Source organism: Suricata suricatta, chromosome 11 (genome assembly GCF_006229205.1).
Source record: "Suricata suricatta isolate VVHF042 chromosome 11, meerkat_22Aug2017_6uvM2_HiC, whole genome shotgun sequence".
In the NCBI taxonomy this organism is placed as follows: Eukaryota; Metazoa; Chordata; class Mammalia; order Carnivora; family Herpestidae; genus Suricata; species Suricata suricatta.
The window spans coordinates 4,365,522-4,377,863 of record NC_043710.1 but is presented as its reverse complement, the minus strand read 5'-3'; the positions used below and the strand labels follow the sequence as shown (position 1 = coordinate 4,377,863).

The 12,342-nt window shown below is 58.5% G+C and overlaps 1 protein-coding gene across 1 annotated transcript in view; it reads right to left on the bottom strand.

The window, feature by feature from the left end:
* CHKA (choline kinase alpha) overlaps window positions 1-11,866 on the bottom strand; it is a 68,564-nt gene extending 56,698 nt beyond the window's left edge. Inside the window, exons 1-6 of the mRNA XM_029957368.1 lie at window positions 11,845-11,866; window positions 11,598-11,705; window positions 8,279-8,351; window positions 7,453-7,541; window positions 5,977-6,081; window positions 5,682-5,870 (exon numbers count right to left, since the gene is read on the bottom strand). Of these exons, the coding sequence (XP_029813228.1) occupies window positions 5,682-5,870; window positions 5,977-6,081; window positions 7,453-7,541; window positions 8,279-8,351; window positions 11,598-11,705; window positions 11,845-11,866 (586 nt within the window). The remainder of the gene's footprint in view (window positions 1-5,681; window positions 5,871-5,976; window positions 6,082-7,452; window positions 7,542-8,278; window positions 8,352-11,597; window positions 11,706-11,844) is intronic.
* Window positions 11,867-12,342: the final 476 nt, after the last annotated feature.

Sequence of the window (12,342 nt, the reverse complement as noted above, 5' to 3'; positions counted from 1 at the left end):
AGGGCTCAGGGCCCAGAGGGTTTACGGAAAGCAGGTGACTTGAATGCCCACCCGTCCGGTGGATGGGACACGCCCTCTGACTGTCCTCCGTTTGCGGGGATCCTGGGTATAGCATTAAGGGTAAACACCACACTCACGGTGTGGCCGTGGCCAAGTCACCCGCCTCTCTAAGCCAGATGAAGATAATGGTTCCCACCCTGCGGCACTGTCGGGGGAGTCACTGACCCAGGCAGAGAAAGGGCTGGCCACAGAGTCAGGGCCCCGCAAAGGGCAGCTGCGCTGTCTACTGAGTGCTGGCTGGACTCCCGGAGGCTGGAGGGGAGGGGCCGTCACCTGGGCTCAGCAGGGTCGCACCTGCAGCAGCACAGCCCAGGCGCCGCCAGGAGGGCAAAGCCTGCAGGAGCCGGGGCGATATGGGCCTTCTACCGCTGGTCTCACACATGCGAAAGGTCCCGCAGGGATCATTTTACCGCTCACAAGCTAATCGTGGGAAGGGGTGTAGCGTGAAGATTATCTTTCAAGCCTCACCACCTATCCCTGTGACAATCTGATTGTCCTTAGTTAGAGATGACGGCAAACATCTACATCTGAGGCCCTGGGGGCTTGTGAAGCCCTCCTGAGGTCGCTCTGGGAGAGCCTGGCAGTGGCCATCCACCTAGGGGAAGGGATGCCCTAGGGCGCCCCCCCAGTACACCCTGTGTCCCCAGAGCCTGTGGAGTTTTCTCCTTAAATCTATTTATTTTGAGAGAGAGAGAGAGAGAGAGAGAGAGAGAGGAGGGGCCAAGAGAGAGGGAGAGAGAGAGAATCCCAAGCAGGCTCCACACTTTTAGTGCCAAGGCTGACATGGGGCTCGATGCCACGAGTCGTGAGATCACGACCTGAGCTGAAATCAAAAGTCAGATACTTAACTGATGGAGCCACCCAGGGGCCTGCAGAGCCTGGGTTTTAGAGTAGACCTTTCAAACTCACTTTCCAAATTTGATGAAACCCTGCCTTGTGGTTTTGTGCCTTACATGCATTACTTTTGTAACACAATAAATGCATTTTTATTTTTTTATTTTTATTTTTGAGAGAGAGAGAGAGAGAGAGAGACAGTGTGAGCATGGGAGGGTCAGAGAAAGAGGGAGACACAGAATCTGAAGCAGGCTCCAGTCTCTGAACTAGCTGTCAGCACAGAGCCTGATGCGGGGCTCGAACCCACGAACTGTGAGATCATGACCTGAGCCGAAGCCGGACGCTTAACCAACTGCGCCACCCAGGCGCCCCAAATGCACTTTTAAAAAGATCCTACGTATGATGAAAATCCTACCGTGGAGATGAGGCTTCTGGGCTCGAGGCCCAGAAAACTTGGTTCAGACACTGCAGCCTGTTGGGCTCCTGTCCCCTCACTCAGCCCTGGTCTGTGAGGCTAGAGTTGTGCCAGGGGGCCTTGGCACGGCTCTCTTTCTTTCGAGAGCGACCAGCACAACCAGCTGTGCGGGTGGGTAAGCTGAGACCCGGGTCACCGGCAGGAGTCCGTGGATCTGCTTACCTAGGATGCTATGGCCAGTGCCGGGCCAACCCCACTTCCCGCTCTCACAGCCCCGGGTCTGGCTTTACCTTCTGGGAGGGCCTCCCATCCCTAGTCTGGCTGCCCCTAGACCTGTCCGCGCCCCCCTATGGTGACCGACCTGGAAGCAAGGAAGCTGGGCACCCCCAGCCCCAGCCCCAGCCGGACTGAAGAAGCCCCTCAGAGGTCGGTAGAACCCCACTGGCAACTCTCCGTGTGACCTTGGCCGGTCCCAGAGCCTCTCAGCGCCGTGTACCAGGGCGGAGGGAGAGAATGAAGGAGAAAGCGGGGGAGGCAACTTTGGAAGATCTTCTGGGTCCTGGGAGGCTGTGGCCATACGGCCCTTCTCCCAGCCCTGCTGCCTGCGCCAAATTCCAAGCCCAGCCGCTGTCCTGACGGTGAGGAATCCGGCCCGACTGGATTCCTGGGCCCCTCCCCCTCCGGAGAGAAGGTGCTGGGCCCTGTGGCAGGTGCAGGACAGGGGGAGAGGTGGAGGGGGCGGGCCTGTGCAGAGATTGTGGGAGGCGACCCCTGAGGTCCCTCCGCAGTAGGAGGGCCCCCGCGAACTCCCCACCAGGCTCTGCAGGTCCCCCACCCCCAGCCATGACCTGGTGCGAATCGCCCCCCAACGCTGGATTGGCGGCAGCTCTCCGCCGTCCCTCCAACTGGCTTGAGGAGGCTGCCGTGGCAATTAGAGCGATAACAACAAGGTTCCGCCCGGCACACGCGGCGCTGTGTGACTTGGCCAAGGTGCCCGGGCCCTGGAGGCGGAATCATCCCAGGTGACCCGGGCCAAGGGCTGGCGCAGCGCCCCTCGGGCTCCAGCCTGCACCCACTGACCCCTCGCCCTCCTTCCGCGCCTGCGGTGCTGGGTGCTCAGTGAGTGTTCAGTGAATGAAAGGACTGGAAGATTCCGGAGGAAGGGGCGCCAGTGTGGCTGGGTTCCGATCCTAGTTCTGGCCTATTCGCAATTTGATGCTGACCAGGTGATTGTCCCCTTGGCGCCTCTGTTCCCTGTCTGTAAAATGGGGGCGAGAGGACTGCCTCATGTGGTTGTTGGAAGGATTAAGTGAGCGGACAGTTACAAAGAGCTCAGAGGAAACCTGGGACACGGCCCGGCCATCCAAGGAGAAGGAACACTGGGCTTCTGCCCCGACCTCGGCGCTCCTGGACCCTCGTGTTCACTCTCTTTTAAAAAAAGCTTTTGGGGCACCTGGGTGGCTCAGTCGGTTGAGTGACCGACTTCCGCCTAGGTTGTGATCTCACAGTTCCTGGGTTCGAGGCGCACATCGGCTCTGTGCTGACAGCTCAGAGCCTGGCGCCTGTTTCAGATTCTGTCTCCCTGTCTGCCCCCCACCCCCCCACTCATGCTGTCTGTCAACCTCTCTCTCAAAAAATAAACATTAAAAAAATTTTAATAAAAAAAACCTTTTTAGGGGCACCTGGGTGATTTAGGCTGCGGGCTTTGGACCTTGGACTTTGGCTCAGGTCATGACCTCACTGTGCTGACCTTGAATCCTGTCTCTAGCTCTGCACCAAGCACGAAGCCTGCTTAAGATTCTCACTCCCCCTCTGCCCCTCTCCCCTCTCCCCTGCTTGCATGCTGTCTCTAAAATAAAAGAAAATAGCCCCTCTCCCTCCGGCTCCTGGTCACCTCTCTTCTACTTCTGTCCCCGTGAATTTGTCTGCTCTGGGCACCTTGTGTAAGGGGAGTCATGCAGTGCCTGTCATTTTGTGTCAGGCGTATTTCACGGAGCCTAATGTCCTTGAGGCCCGCCCATGTTATAGCCTGGATCAGAACTTTGTTCCTTTTTAAGACTGAATAGGGACGTCTGGGTGGTTCAGTGGGTTCAGCATCCGACTTCACCCCAGGTCATGATCTCACGGTTCGTGAGGTCAAGCCTTGCATCAGGCTCTGCACTGGTGGTGCGGAGCCAGCTTGGGATTCTCTCTCTCTCTCCCTCTGTCCCTTCCCCACTTGCATGTGCGCTCTCTCTCTCTCTCTCTCTCAAAATAAATAACCTTTAAAAACTAAAATTTAAGACTGAATACTATTCCACTGTATGGATACGCCACATTTGTTATCCATTCATGCATCCATTGGTTGTATCTACCGTCAAGCCATTGTGGATAAAATTGTTAGGAATATTGGTGTACAAATGTCTGTTGAGGGGCGCCTGGGGGGCTCAGTCCGACTTCGGCTCGGGTCATCATCTCTCGGTTTGTGAGTTTGAGCCCCGTGTCGGGCTCTGTGCTGACAGCCTGAAGCCTGCTTCGGATGCTGTGTCTCCCTCTCTCTCTGCCCCCTGCTTGAGCTCTGTCTCTCTCTCTCAAAAATGAATAAACATTAAAAAAATACCTGTTCAAATCCCCACTTTCAATATTATTGGGTGTATACCCCAAAGAGGAAGTGCTGAGTTAAATGGTAGTTCTGTTTAACTTTTTGAGGGACCACATACACCTCTCCACAGCGGCTGCACAGGGCACAAGGCTCCGACTTCTGCACACTCACGCCAACACTTACTGTTTTCTGTTCTATGTTTTATAATAGGCTCCCAAAGGGTGTGAAGTGCCACCTCCTTGAAGTTTTGATTTGCATTTCCCTAGTGATTAGTGATGTTGAGCATCTTTCTCTGCGCTCACTGGCCATTTGCATATCTATTAAAGCTTTTCATAGAAATCAACACCTAGATGCAGCACGTACCCTGTCCCTCCTTCCAGTACCTTCTCCCAAATTCCATTTTTCAGTGCTGTGGGTGATCAGATTCTCTCCCCTTTACTGACCACCTTTTCTCAGCTTGGGGGGGGCGTCTCTCTGAGCCCTTTGCTCACACCTCTTAGGATCAGGAGGTTTTGGGGGGCAGTTTGCTTCTGTTCTACCTCCTTGTCCCTTCCATCTTTTCCTCTTCCCTGGGAGCTTAAGCCACACCCCCAGGGCTGAGCTCTGGCCCCCGGGGTCTGAAGGCCCTGGCTGGACTCAGAAACGGCCAATGGGCTTCTCCCAGCGGCTCCTGCATCAGCTTAAGGACCATCCTTTCTGCCCTTGGGGCCCCTGGGAACCACAACACTGTATCTGGCAAGGCAGGTGAGGGTTTTGCCCAGAATTTATGGTCTCTGGCCATCCAGTTGGCATCTGATTCTTCCCTGGCCTCCTGCTTTGTCGGGAGGGGACGTGGCTTCCCCTTCCTCCTCCCTCCCCTTGTCCCTCCTCCCCTCCCCACTGCTTCCCTTCCCCAAAGGAAGAAATTTCAATCCTACAAAGGACAAAGTCTTTTTTTTAAATTTAAGTTTGTTTTAATGGTTTTTGTTTTTAATTTTTGTGAGAGAGAGAGCATGAGCAGGGGAGGGGCACAGAAAGAGGGAGACACAGAATCCAAAGCAGGCTCCCTGCTCTGAGCTGGAACTCATGAACCGTGAGATCATGACCTGAGCCGAAGTCAGACACTTAACCCACTGAGCTACCCAGGCGCCCCAGTGACTCCTGTTTCTTTAGCCGTTGTCTCAGGCCTTACGGCACCCAGCAAGCCTGGAGTAGCTCCGTGTCCCAAGGGTGGTGCCACAGGATGAAGTGGGGCGGGCTGCCAGCCTGCCTTCCAGCGGGGCCGAGGGCCCAGGCCTGTCGCCTTGTCTCACTGGGGCCCTGCCGGCCTGTGTGCTTTACAAGGCAGGGGCCAAAGACCTGTTGACAGAAGCTCAGAGAAAGGCAGTGTGTGGCCTGGTCATGGAGCAAATCAGTGACCAGGCTGGCCTCTGGCCCGACCTCCAGGCTCCCACTCTGTCCCCAGGCCTGGCTCGGCCGGCACCGCGGATAGTGTCACAGGCCTGGAGGCTGTAACCAGCTGGGGGCTGGGGTGTCTGGAGTTGCAAATGCTTTTCCAGTCCAACCTCCTCCCGCCACGGCCTCGCTCCTGGTGGCAGGAGCGTGGGCGCCCCACCGATGACGCAACTCTGCGGGCCAGAGTTCTCTTGCCTCCGGGTCCCAGCTAAAGTCCCAAAGTTGCATTTCATCGACCCAGCCTGGCCATGTACCCATCCCTGGCAGTGCCCCGAGGGGTGGGGGGGGAGGGCCAGGGACATACACTCTGACTGGCCAGCCCTGGGCTCAGGCTGAGGTGGCTGGAGGCTGGCCTACCCTGAGCCACAGGGACTGAGAACCCGGAAGTGACCTTTTCCAAAGAAGAGGGGACGGTGCCCAGGACGTAGATGTAGGGAATGACCACAACCTGGGGCCCAAGGGCCCACGCCTGTTGCTGGTCCCGGCCCTGCTGACAGTGACGAGACTCTCCCCTCGGTCTGCTTGGCCTCAGCGCCTGGGTGGTCCCTGGAGGAGGCGGCAGGGACAGGTCCAGGAAGTCGTGGAGGAGGGGGCACCCTCTGGGGGAAGGGGAGTATTCAGGGTCCCCCCTCCCCACACACTGGGTGCGGACCTCCGTTCTGGGGCCTCCCCGGCTGCTGAGGCTGGGGGCTCGTCCTCAGCTGGTCGGGGGGCACCAAAGGTCCACGAGCACCCATTTTACAGGTGAGGAAACGGGCTGGGAAGGACACAGGCCGTGGCCAGCCGGGCTGACCCCAGAGCCGGCTCTCCAACCCCACCACGCGCCCCGCCTTCTTTTCTTTTGCGATCACTGTCGTGTTGTGAAAGCAGTGTGGCCTGAGTGTGAAGTGAGGCCATGCAAGGTCAAGGGCCACATCTGAGGCCTTGGCTCTCAGCCCGGGGAAGAGGCCGCTCTGGACGAATGAGTGAAGGTGCCACAAAAGTGTGGGTGAGGCCATGGCCTCGGGGGAGACAAGGCCCTTCCCACCTCCACACCCAAAACCACGCTCCACGGACACTGCCTCCGAGAAGCCTTCCCTGCCGTGCCTATCGCCCTCCCCGGAGGTCTCCCCTGTGTCCCCTGGGCTGCTCTCATCAGAGGTCCAGCTTACATGTGTGTGTCCCTCCCAGACGGTGGACAGCCTGAGGGCAGGAAGCGGGATTCCCTGGGGCCAGAGCGTGCCCCGTGTAGGTCATGGTGCAGCGGCAGTTCAGCAAACACCCCTCAAAGGAATGAATGAATGAATGAATGAATGAACGGGGTTGTTGAGCGAGCGACCCTGCGGGGAGCTGGGCGCTCAGATGACAGGGAGAGAGTCCAACCCTTTCCAGCTCCCGATGGCTGGAGTCCAAGTTCAAACCACCTTGACCCAGCTGGCACCAAGGCCTCTAAATGCCATGTGGCCCGTAACACGCTGCCACGCGGTGCAGTCTGTTTGCCGAACCCACTGCCCAGGCGGCATGCCCATGGGAGCTTGCCCACACCCCGGCTCTGCCTCCTCTCTGACGGAGGGCCCGATGCCAGCCTGGCCGTCCCACCAAATCCGCACTGTGCCCACGATCCACGGGGCGCTGGGGGTGGAGGGGGTAGTTTCAGAAGTGGGTGGCACTGAGCTCCAGCCTTACCTGAGCAGGTAGACTGGCAGGAGCCGTGGGGCCGCTCTGCAGCCGGGCACCCTGCGACCTCACCCCATCTTGTTCCTTCCTGAGGGGCCCTCTTGCCTCTCCTGCCTCCGGCCTCACCCCTATCAGAACAGGCCTTCCCTTCCCGCCAGCAGGGAAGTGATCTGCCTACAAGAGACACGTAGTATCCTGCCTGCTCTGCCCCTGCCCAGCGCACTCCCTGGGCCTTTCACAGGGCCTGCTTCCCTCTCTGCACTTCCTGGCAGCCCACATGGGCCGGGTCCTTGGGGGGTGTGGAAACACCCAGAAGTGGCAGTGTCTGTGCTCACAGGGGGCCAGGGGGCCGGCCAAGGGACAGCGTGTTCCCTCCGGGCCGGTCCACCACGCTCTGCTGGCAGGAAGGCTGTGGCGGTGGCAGGTGTCTATACCCACGTCCCCCTTGGCCATCGGCCCTTCTCCCTCAGACCTTGGGCCACGTCCCCGGGTCCAACACGGAGCAAGTACTCTGATCCCCACGTCTTGCGCTTTCTCCGCTGGGAGTCGCTGGGCAGGGCGCTGTGGTCCCGGGCACAGGCAGGGCACAGCCGTTTCGCCCTGCGTGGCCTCTTGGTCTCCCCACTTCACTGGGAGGAGGAGAGGCTGGCCCAGGGGCCCCTGTGGCCGATGGCGACCTGAGGCTTTGGCTTTTCTGGGGGACTTGAACTGTGCCCAGCTGACCAAAGGGGACGTGAGAGGCTGGAGTGCTCCCAAGATTTCTCTACGGAGGAAGTCCCTTCCCCATCAGCTGGCGGGGGGGCCCCATGGGGCTAGAGGGGATCGAGTCTGAGCAGAGAGAAGAGCAGGCATCTTAGAGGACTCGAAGGGTGACATCTGCCAGAGATCCGAGGGGGTGAAGTGGCTGTTCAGGTAAGGGTGGGGCCAAGAGAGGCTCCGGGGGGAGGGAAAAGCAAAGACCTCCTAACCCAAGTGAGCGCCAGGGCTCCCCCCCCAGCTTCATCCCCCACACTTGAAGGCACAACCCACCAGGGCCTCCCAGGGTCCCCAGGGACTAACCCAGGGTGGTAGAGTCCTGGGGACTCTGTGACATTGGTGATCCTGCCCCACTCTGAGCCTCAGGCTCGTCCTCCCCCCTGGAACGGCATCCGGATGCCAGCCTGGCCGCCTTCAGTGTTTCCAGAGATCGAAGAGACGCCCGGAGCCTTCACCTGTCCTCTGCAGGGCCAGACGGACTCTGTCACGGGGGGCGGGGAGGTGCGGACAGGCTGTGGCCTCCTTGCTGGCTAAGGTCTCACCAGCCCTGCTCCTGCTGCGGCTCCAGGGGCTGGCGCGAGGTGAACATTAGCTCTTTGGCCAGTGGCTCCACAGCTAAACAAACACACGTAACCTGGGTCAACAGTGTCGCTCCCCCTCCCCGGCCCTGCGCCAGTAGGACTCTTTTTTTTTTTTTTGAAATCACTAGCATTTCAAAGCGATTATCACTGAGGCCTGTGTTAAAAAGTTTTCCACGGCAGTGGGGGGTGGGGGGGGGGGGAAGGGTGGCGCCTGGTTTCAGCTCAGGTCATAATCTCACGGTTTGTGAGTTCAAGTCCCACATTGGGGTCCGTGCTGACAGTGTGGAGCCTGCTTGGGCCTCTCTCTCTGCCCTCCCGTGTTCTCTCTCTCTTCCTCTCAAAATAAGTAAAATAAACTAAAAACAAAAGGTTTTCCAGCAAAACGGCCCCAGTTGTAAGATTAAACAATAGTACGCATTTAAGATGAATTGCAGTCTTCTCCAAAGACAAAAAATATTGACTTCCTTCGGTGCTTTTCTTGGACTAAAAGCATTAAACGCAGAAAACTCTGTTTTTTTTAATGTTTATTTTTGAGGGAGAGCGACAGACAGAGTGTGAGCAGGAAAGGAACAGAGAGAGAGAGAGGGAGACACAGAACCCGAAGCAGGCTCCAGGCTCCGAGCTGTCAGCGCAGAGCCCGACGCGAACCGTGAGGTCATGACCTGAGCCGAAGTCAGAGGCTTAACCGACTGAGCTGCGCAGGCGCCCCTTGAAAACTCTAAAAAAGAACACTTTGGGGCACAGTGCCTCAGCCAGTACCTGCTTTTTTTTCCTTTTCTTCAGCTAAGACAGTGGAAGGTGACCTATGACGTGTGCACTATGTCCAGCCACACCTGAGAACAGAACTTTAAAACGTGGCAGGTTCAGGGCAAAGGACCGAAGGGGACAGCTTTGGTAGGAGCAAGGTGGGTCTCTGAAAGGCGGTGGGCGTGAGCCGGTGGCAATGGATGTTCTAGATCCACTGGATGAGTTCTAGGCAGGGGGCAGGCTCTCCAACAACTGGGAGAGGTCCCTGCCCCGCCCCCGCCCCCCCTTCCACGTTTCTGCTCCCGCGGCTCCCGTGGGTCCCCAAGAGGGACTTCGGCCTCGCCTTTCCTCTTTCTTTCTTGCATTCACTTCCCTCCTGCCACCTCCCCTCCCCGCCCCCGTGGCTCTCCTGGCGCTGAGGCCCGGAGGGGTACCCTCTTCGGTGGACCCCAGGCAGGATGCCCGGCGCGGCCAGCTAGGGGCTGAGGCCCTCAGTGCTGCCTGGGGGCCCAGCCCCCCTCTCCAGCCGGGAGGAGGCTTGGGGAGCCCAGGGGGCGCTGACTGGGGGAAGACAGAGAAACAACACAGCCTCTGGAATTAGAATCCAGGAAATGAAAGTGACCAGTAGTTGCTGACCACCCACTGGGTGCCACGCTGGTGCCCACGCATCCTTTTGCTGTTTGATTGGATCCTCAGTGAGGCTGGCATGAGGATCATGGGCACTTTATAGACAGGAAGCCGCATCAGGAAGTGGCGTGGACTGAATCTGCCCCAAGGGCGCCTGCCCAAAGGCCTTGCTCCTAACCTCAGGGATTCCCCGACCCCCCTCTCTCTCCCCTCTCTCTCCCCTCTCTCTCTCTGGGCTCCTCAGGCAACTGGGGCCCCGCCCAGCCCCTTATGACCTTCTGGAACAGCCACGTGGAACTTCTCACCGTCCTGCCCTTCCTGCTGCCTCTTTGCCCCGGGGGCTTTTGAACAGACCCCTCTGGGTCCTTCCTAATCTCACCTCTTGTCTCCCCAGAAGTGACACCCCCTCTGTGCCTCTCACACATCCACCCAGGACGGTGTCACACTTTCTGCTCTTTGTGTATTTGTGAAGGAGAGAGCAGCTGCCTGCACTTGGGAAGGTGGTCAAGGGAGAAGGTGAGCCCGGAGGAGGGACGGGGATGGAGCAGTGCCCCCCGGGGCAGGGGAGGCCGGGCGTGGCCCACAGAGGAAGACGGAGCTAGGATCAGGGCCACGGAGACCGGTGCCGGTGGCCCAGAGTTCTGAGGTTGTGACGGAGATTGTTGCGATTAAGGCTGTTGGAGCGGATGTTAACTGGAGAGGGCGGAGGGCACAGGGCAGAGGCCGAGAGGAGGCCCGTGAGGTGGCACCAACTGCCAACTTCGGGACCAGGCCCAGGGCAGGGCTCAGGCCGCTCCTCACTCCTCGACAACCCCCAAGTTAGTGGTAGGGTTACTCCCGTTTGACCACAGAGGAGCAGTGTTTCTGTGCAAGCCCACGGAGCTAGGGGACAGCAGCCAGACGGCCAGCCCCCTGCCAGCCGTGACCCGGGCTGAACACCTGCTCCCGGAGTGGCTCCGGTCCCCTGGGAGGCCCGGCAGGCCGCCCTGCCTCCTCTTCCCCCGAGAAGAAAAATGTGGTCTGACCGGCAAGAGGAGGAAATCAATGTCCTTTTTTCTCTTTCTTTGTTTATTTTTGAGAGACAGAGAGTGAGCAGGGGAGGGGCAGAGAGAGAGGGAGACACAGAATCTGAAGTAGCTCCAGGCTCCGAGCTATCAGCACAGAGCCCAATGCGAGTCTTGAACTCACAAACCATGAGATCATGACCTGAGCCGAAGTCGGATGCCTAACTGACTGAGCCGCCCAGACGCCCCAAATGTCCTATCTGCGTCACAGGAGAGGGACCCTGGGAGGCACTGTCTCCAACCTGCCAGCACCGGGAGACGTTAACAGCTGCTTCCCATAGGTGCCCAGCCAGCAGGGGCAAGGAAATCAGGGCCCGTAGGGGCTCCTGGGAGGTGAACTGCGCCCAGAGCGCATTCACTCCCCACCCGTGGGATCATGGCTTCCCAAGTGTGTCCCCTGAACTAACAGGTGCCCGAGGGTCCCCACTTCTGTTTTAGGAGATGACACAGGTGGCCTCCAGGGCACGTCGGTTCCTCCTGTGTGCCTGGGTCACGCTCGCGGGAAGTCACGGTTGAGACGGAGCCAGGAGCTCTCCAGGCTGGAGGAAACCTTGGCTTTTTTTCTTTGCTGTCTGGAGACAACCTCGCGCTTGACCCGCTCTTCCAGATAAGGATGAGGCCACACCTCTCTGGGCCCAGCAAACACGGGGCCCCTCGTGCACTTTGCAGGCCTCCTGCGTCTATTTGACTAACGGGGTTAGGGCGCCATGCTTATCTGCGTGATAACCTTGGGACAAAGTTCTCCTGGCCCCACATCACTGCAGGGAAAGGAAGGCACCATGCAGTGATTGCTATGTGTCATCCACGGGAAGTTTGAGGAGACAGAGCTTTCTAGAACTAACCCGGTGAAGGTGGGGCCCTGTGACTCGGGCTGGCCCCAGAGGCCCTCGGCTCCGTGGCTCTCTCTCCAGGCCTGGCCCCCAGCACAGCCAAGGCCTTGGGAGCTGGATCTGGGGTTGAAACACAAGCTCAGAGCATTTACTCACCTCCCCGGGAGGCTCAGCAAGGTGCCCCGACGCCTGAGTGTGGGGTCTCCCTGCGTTTGTCCCCTACGGGCTGCTTCTGTGTTTGCTTGGTCCCGGGACTCACAGTGAAGGCTGTCGGCCGCCATCTTGAGTGACCTCCGTTCTGTCCAGCGTCTGCGTCTCCCGGAACCAGACACTCCCCCCACCAGGTGCCATCAGGGACCTTGTCATGGTTTAAATTTTTCTTTTTTTAAAAAAATACTTAGGGACAGGGCGCCTGGGTGGCTCAGTCAGTTGAGCGTCCGACTTTGGCTCAGGTCATGATCTCACGGCTCATGAGTTCCAGCCTCGTGCTGGGCTCTGTGCTGACAGCTCAGAGCTGGAGCCTGCTTTGGATTCTCGGTCTCACTCTCTCTGCCCCTCCCCTGCTTCTGGTCTGTCTCTCTCTCTCTCAAAAATAAACAAACATTAAAAATTTTTTAAAAATTAATTTATTTTTGAGAGAAAGGGAGACAGACCACAAGCGGGGGAGGGGCAGAGAGAGAGGGAGACACAGAATCTGAAGACAGGCTCCAGGCTCTGAGCTGTCAGCACAGAGCCCAACATGGAGCTCAAACTCACA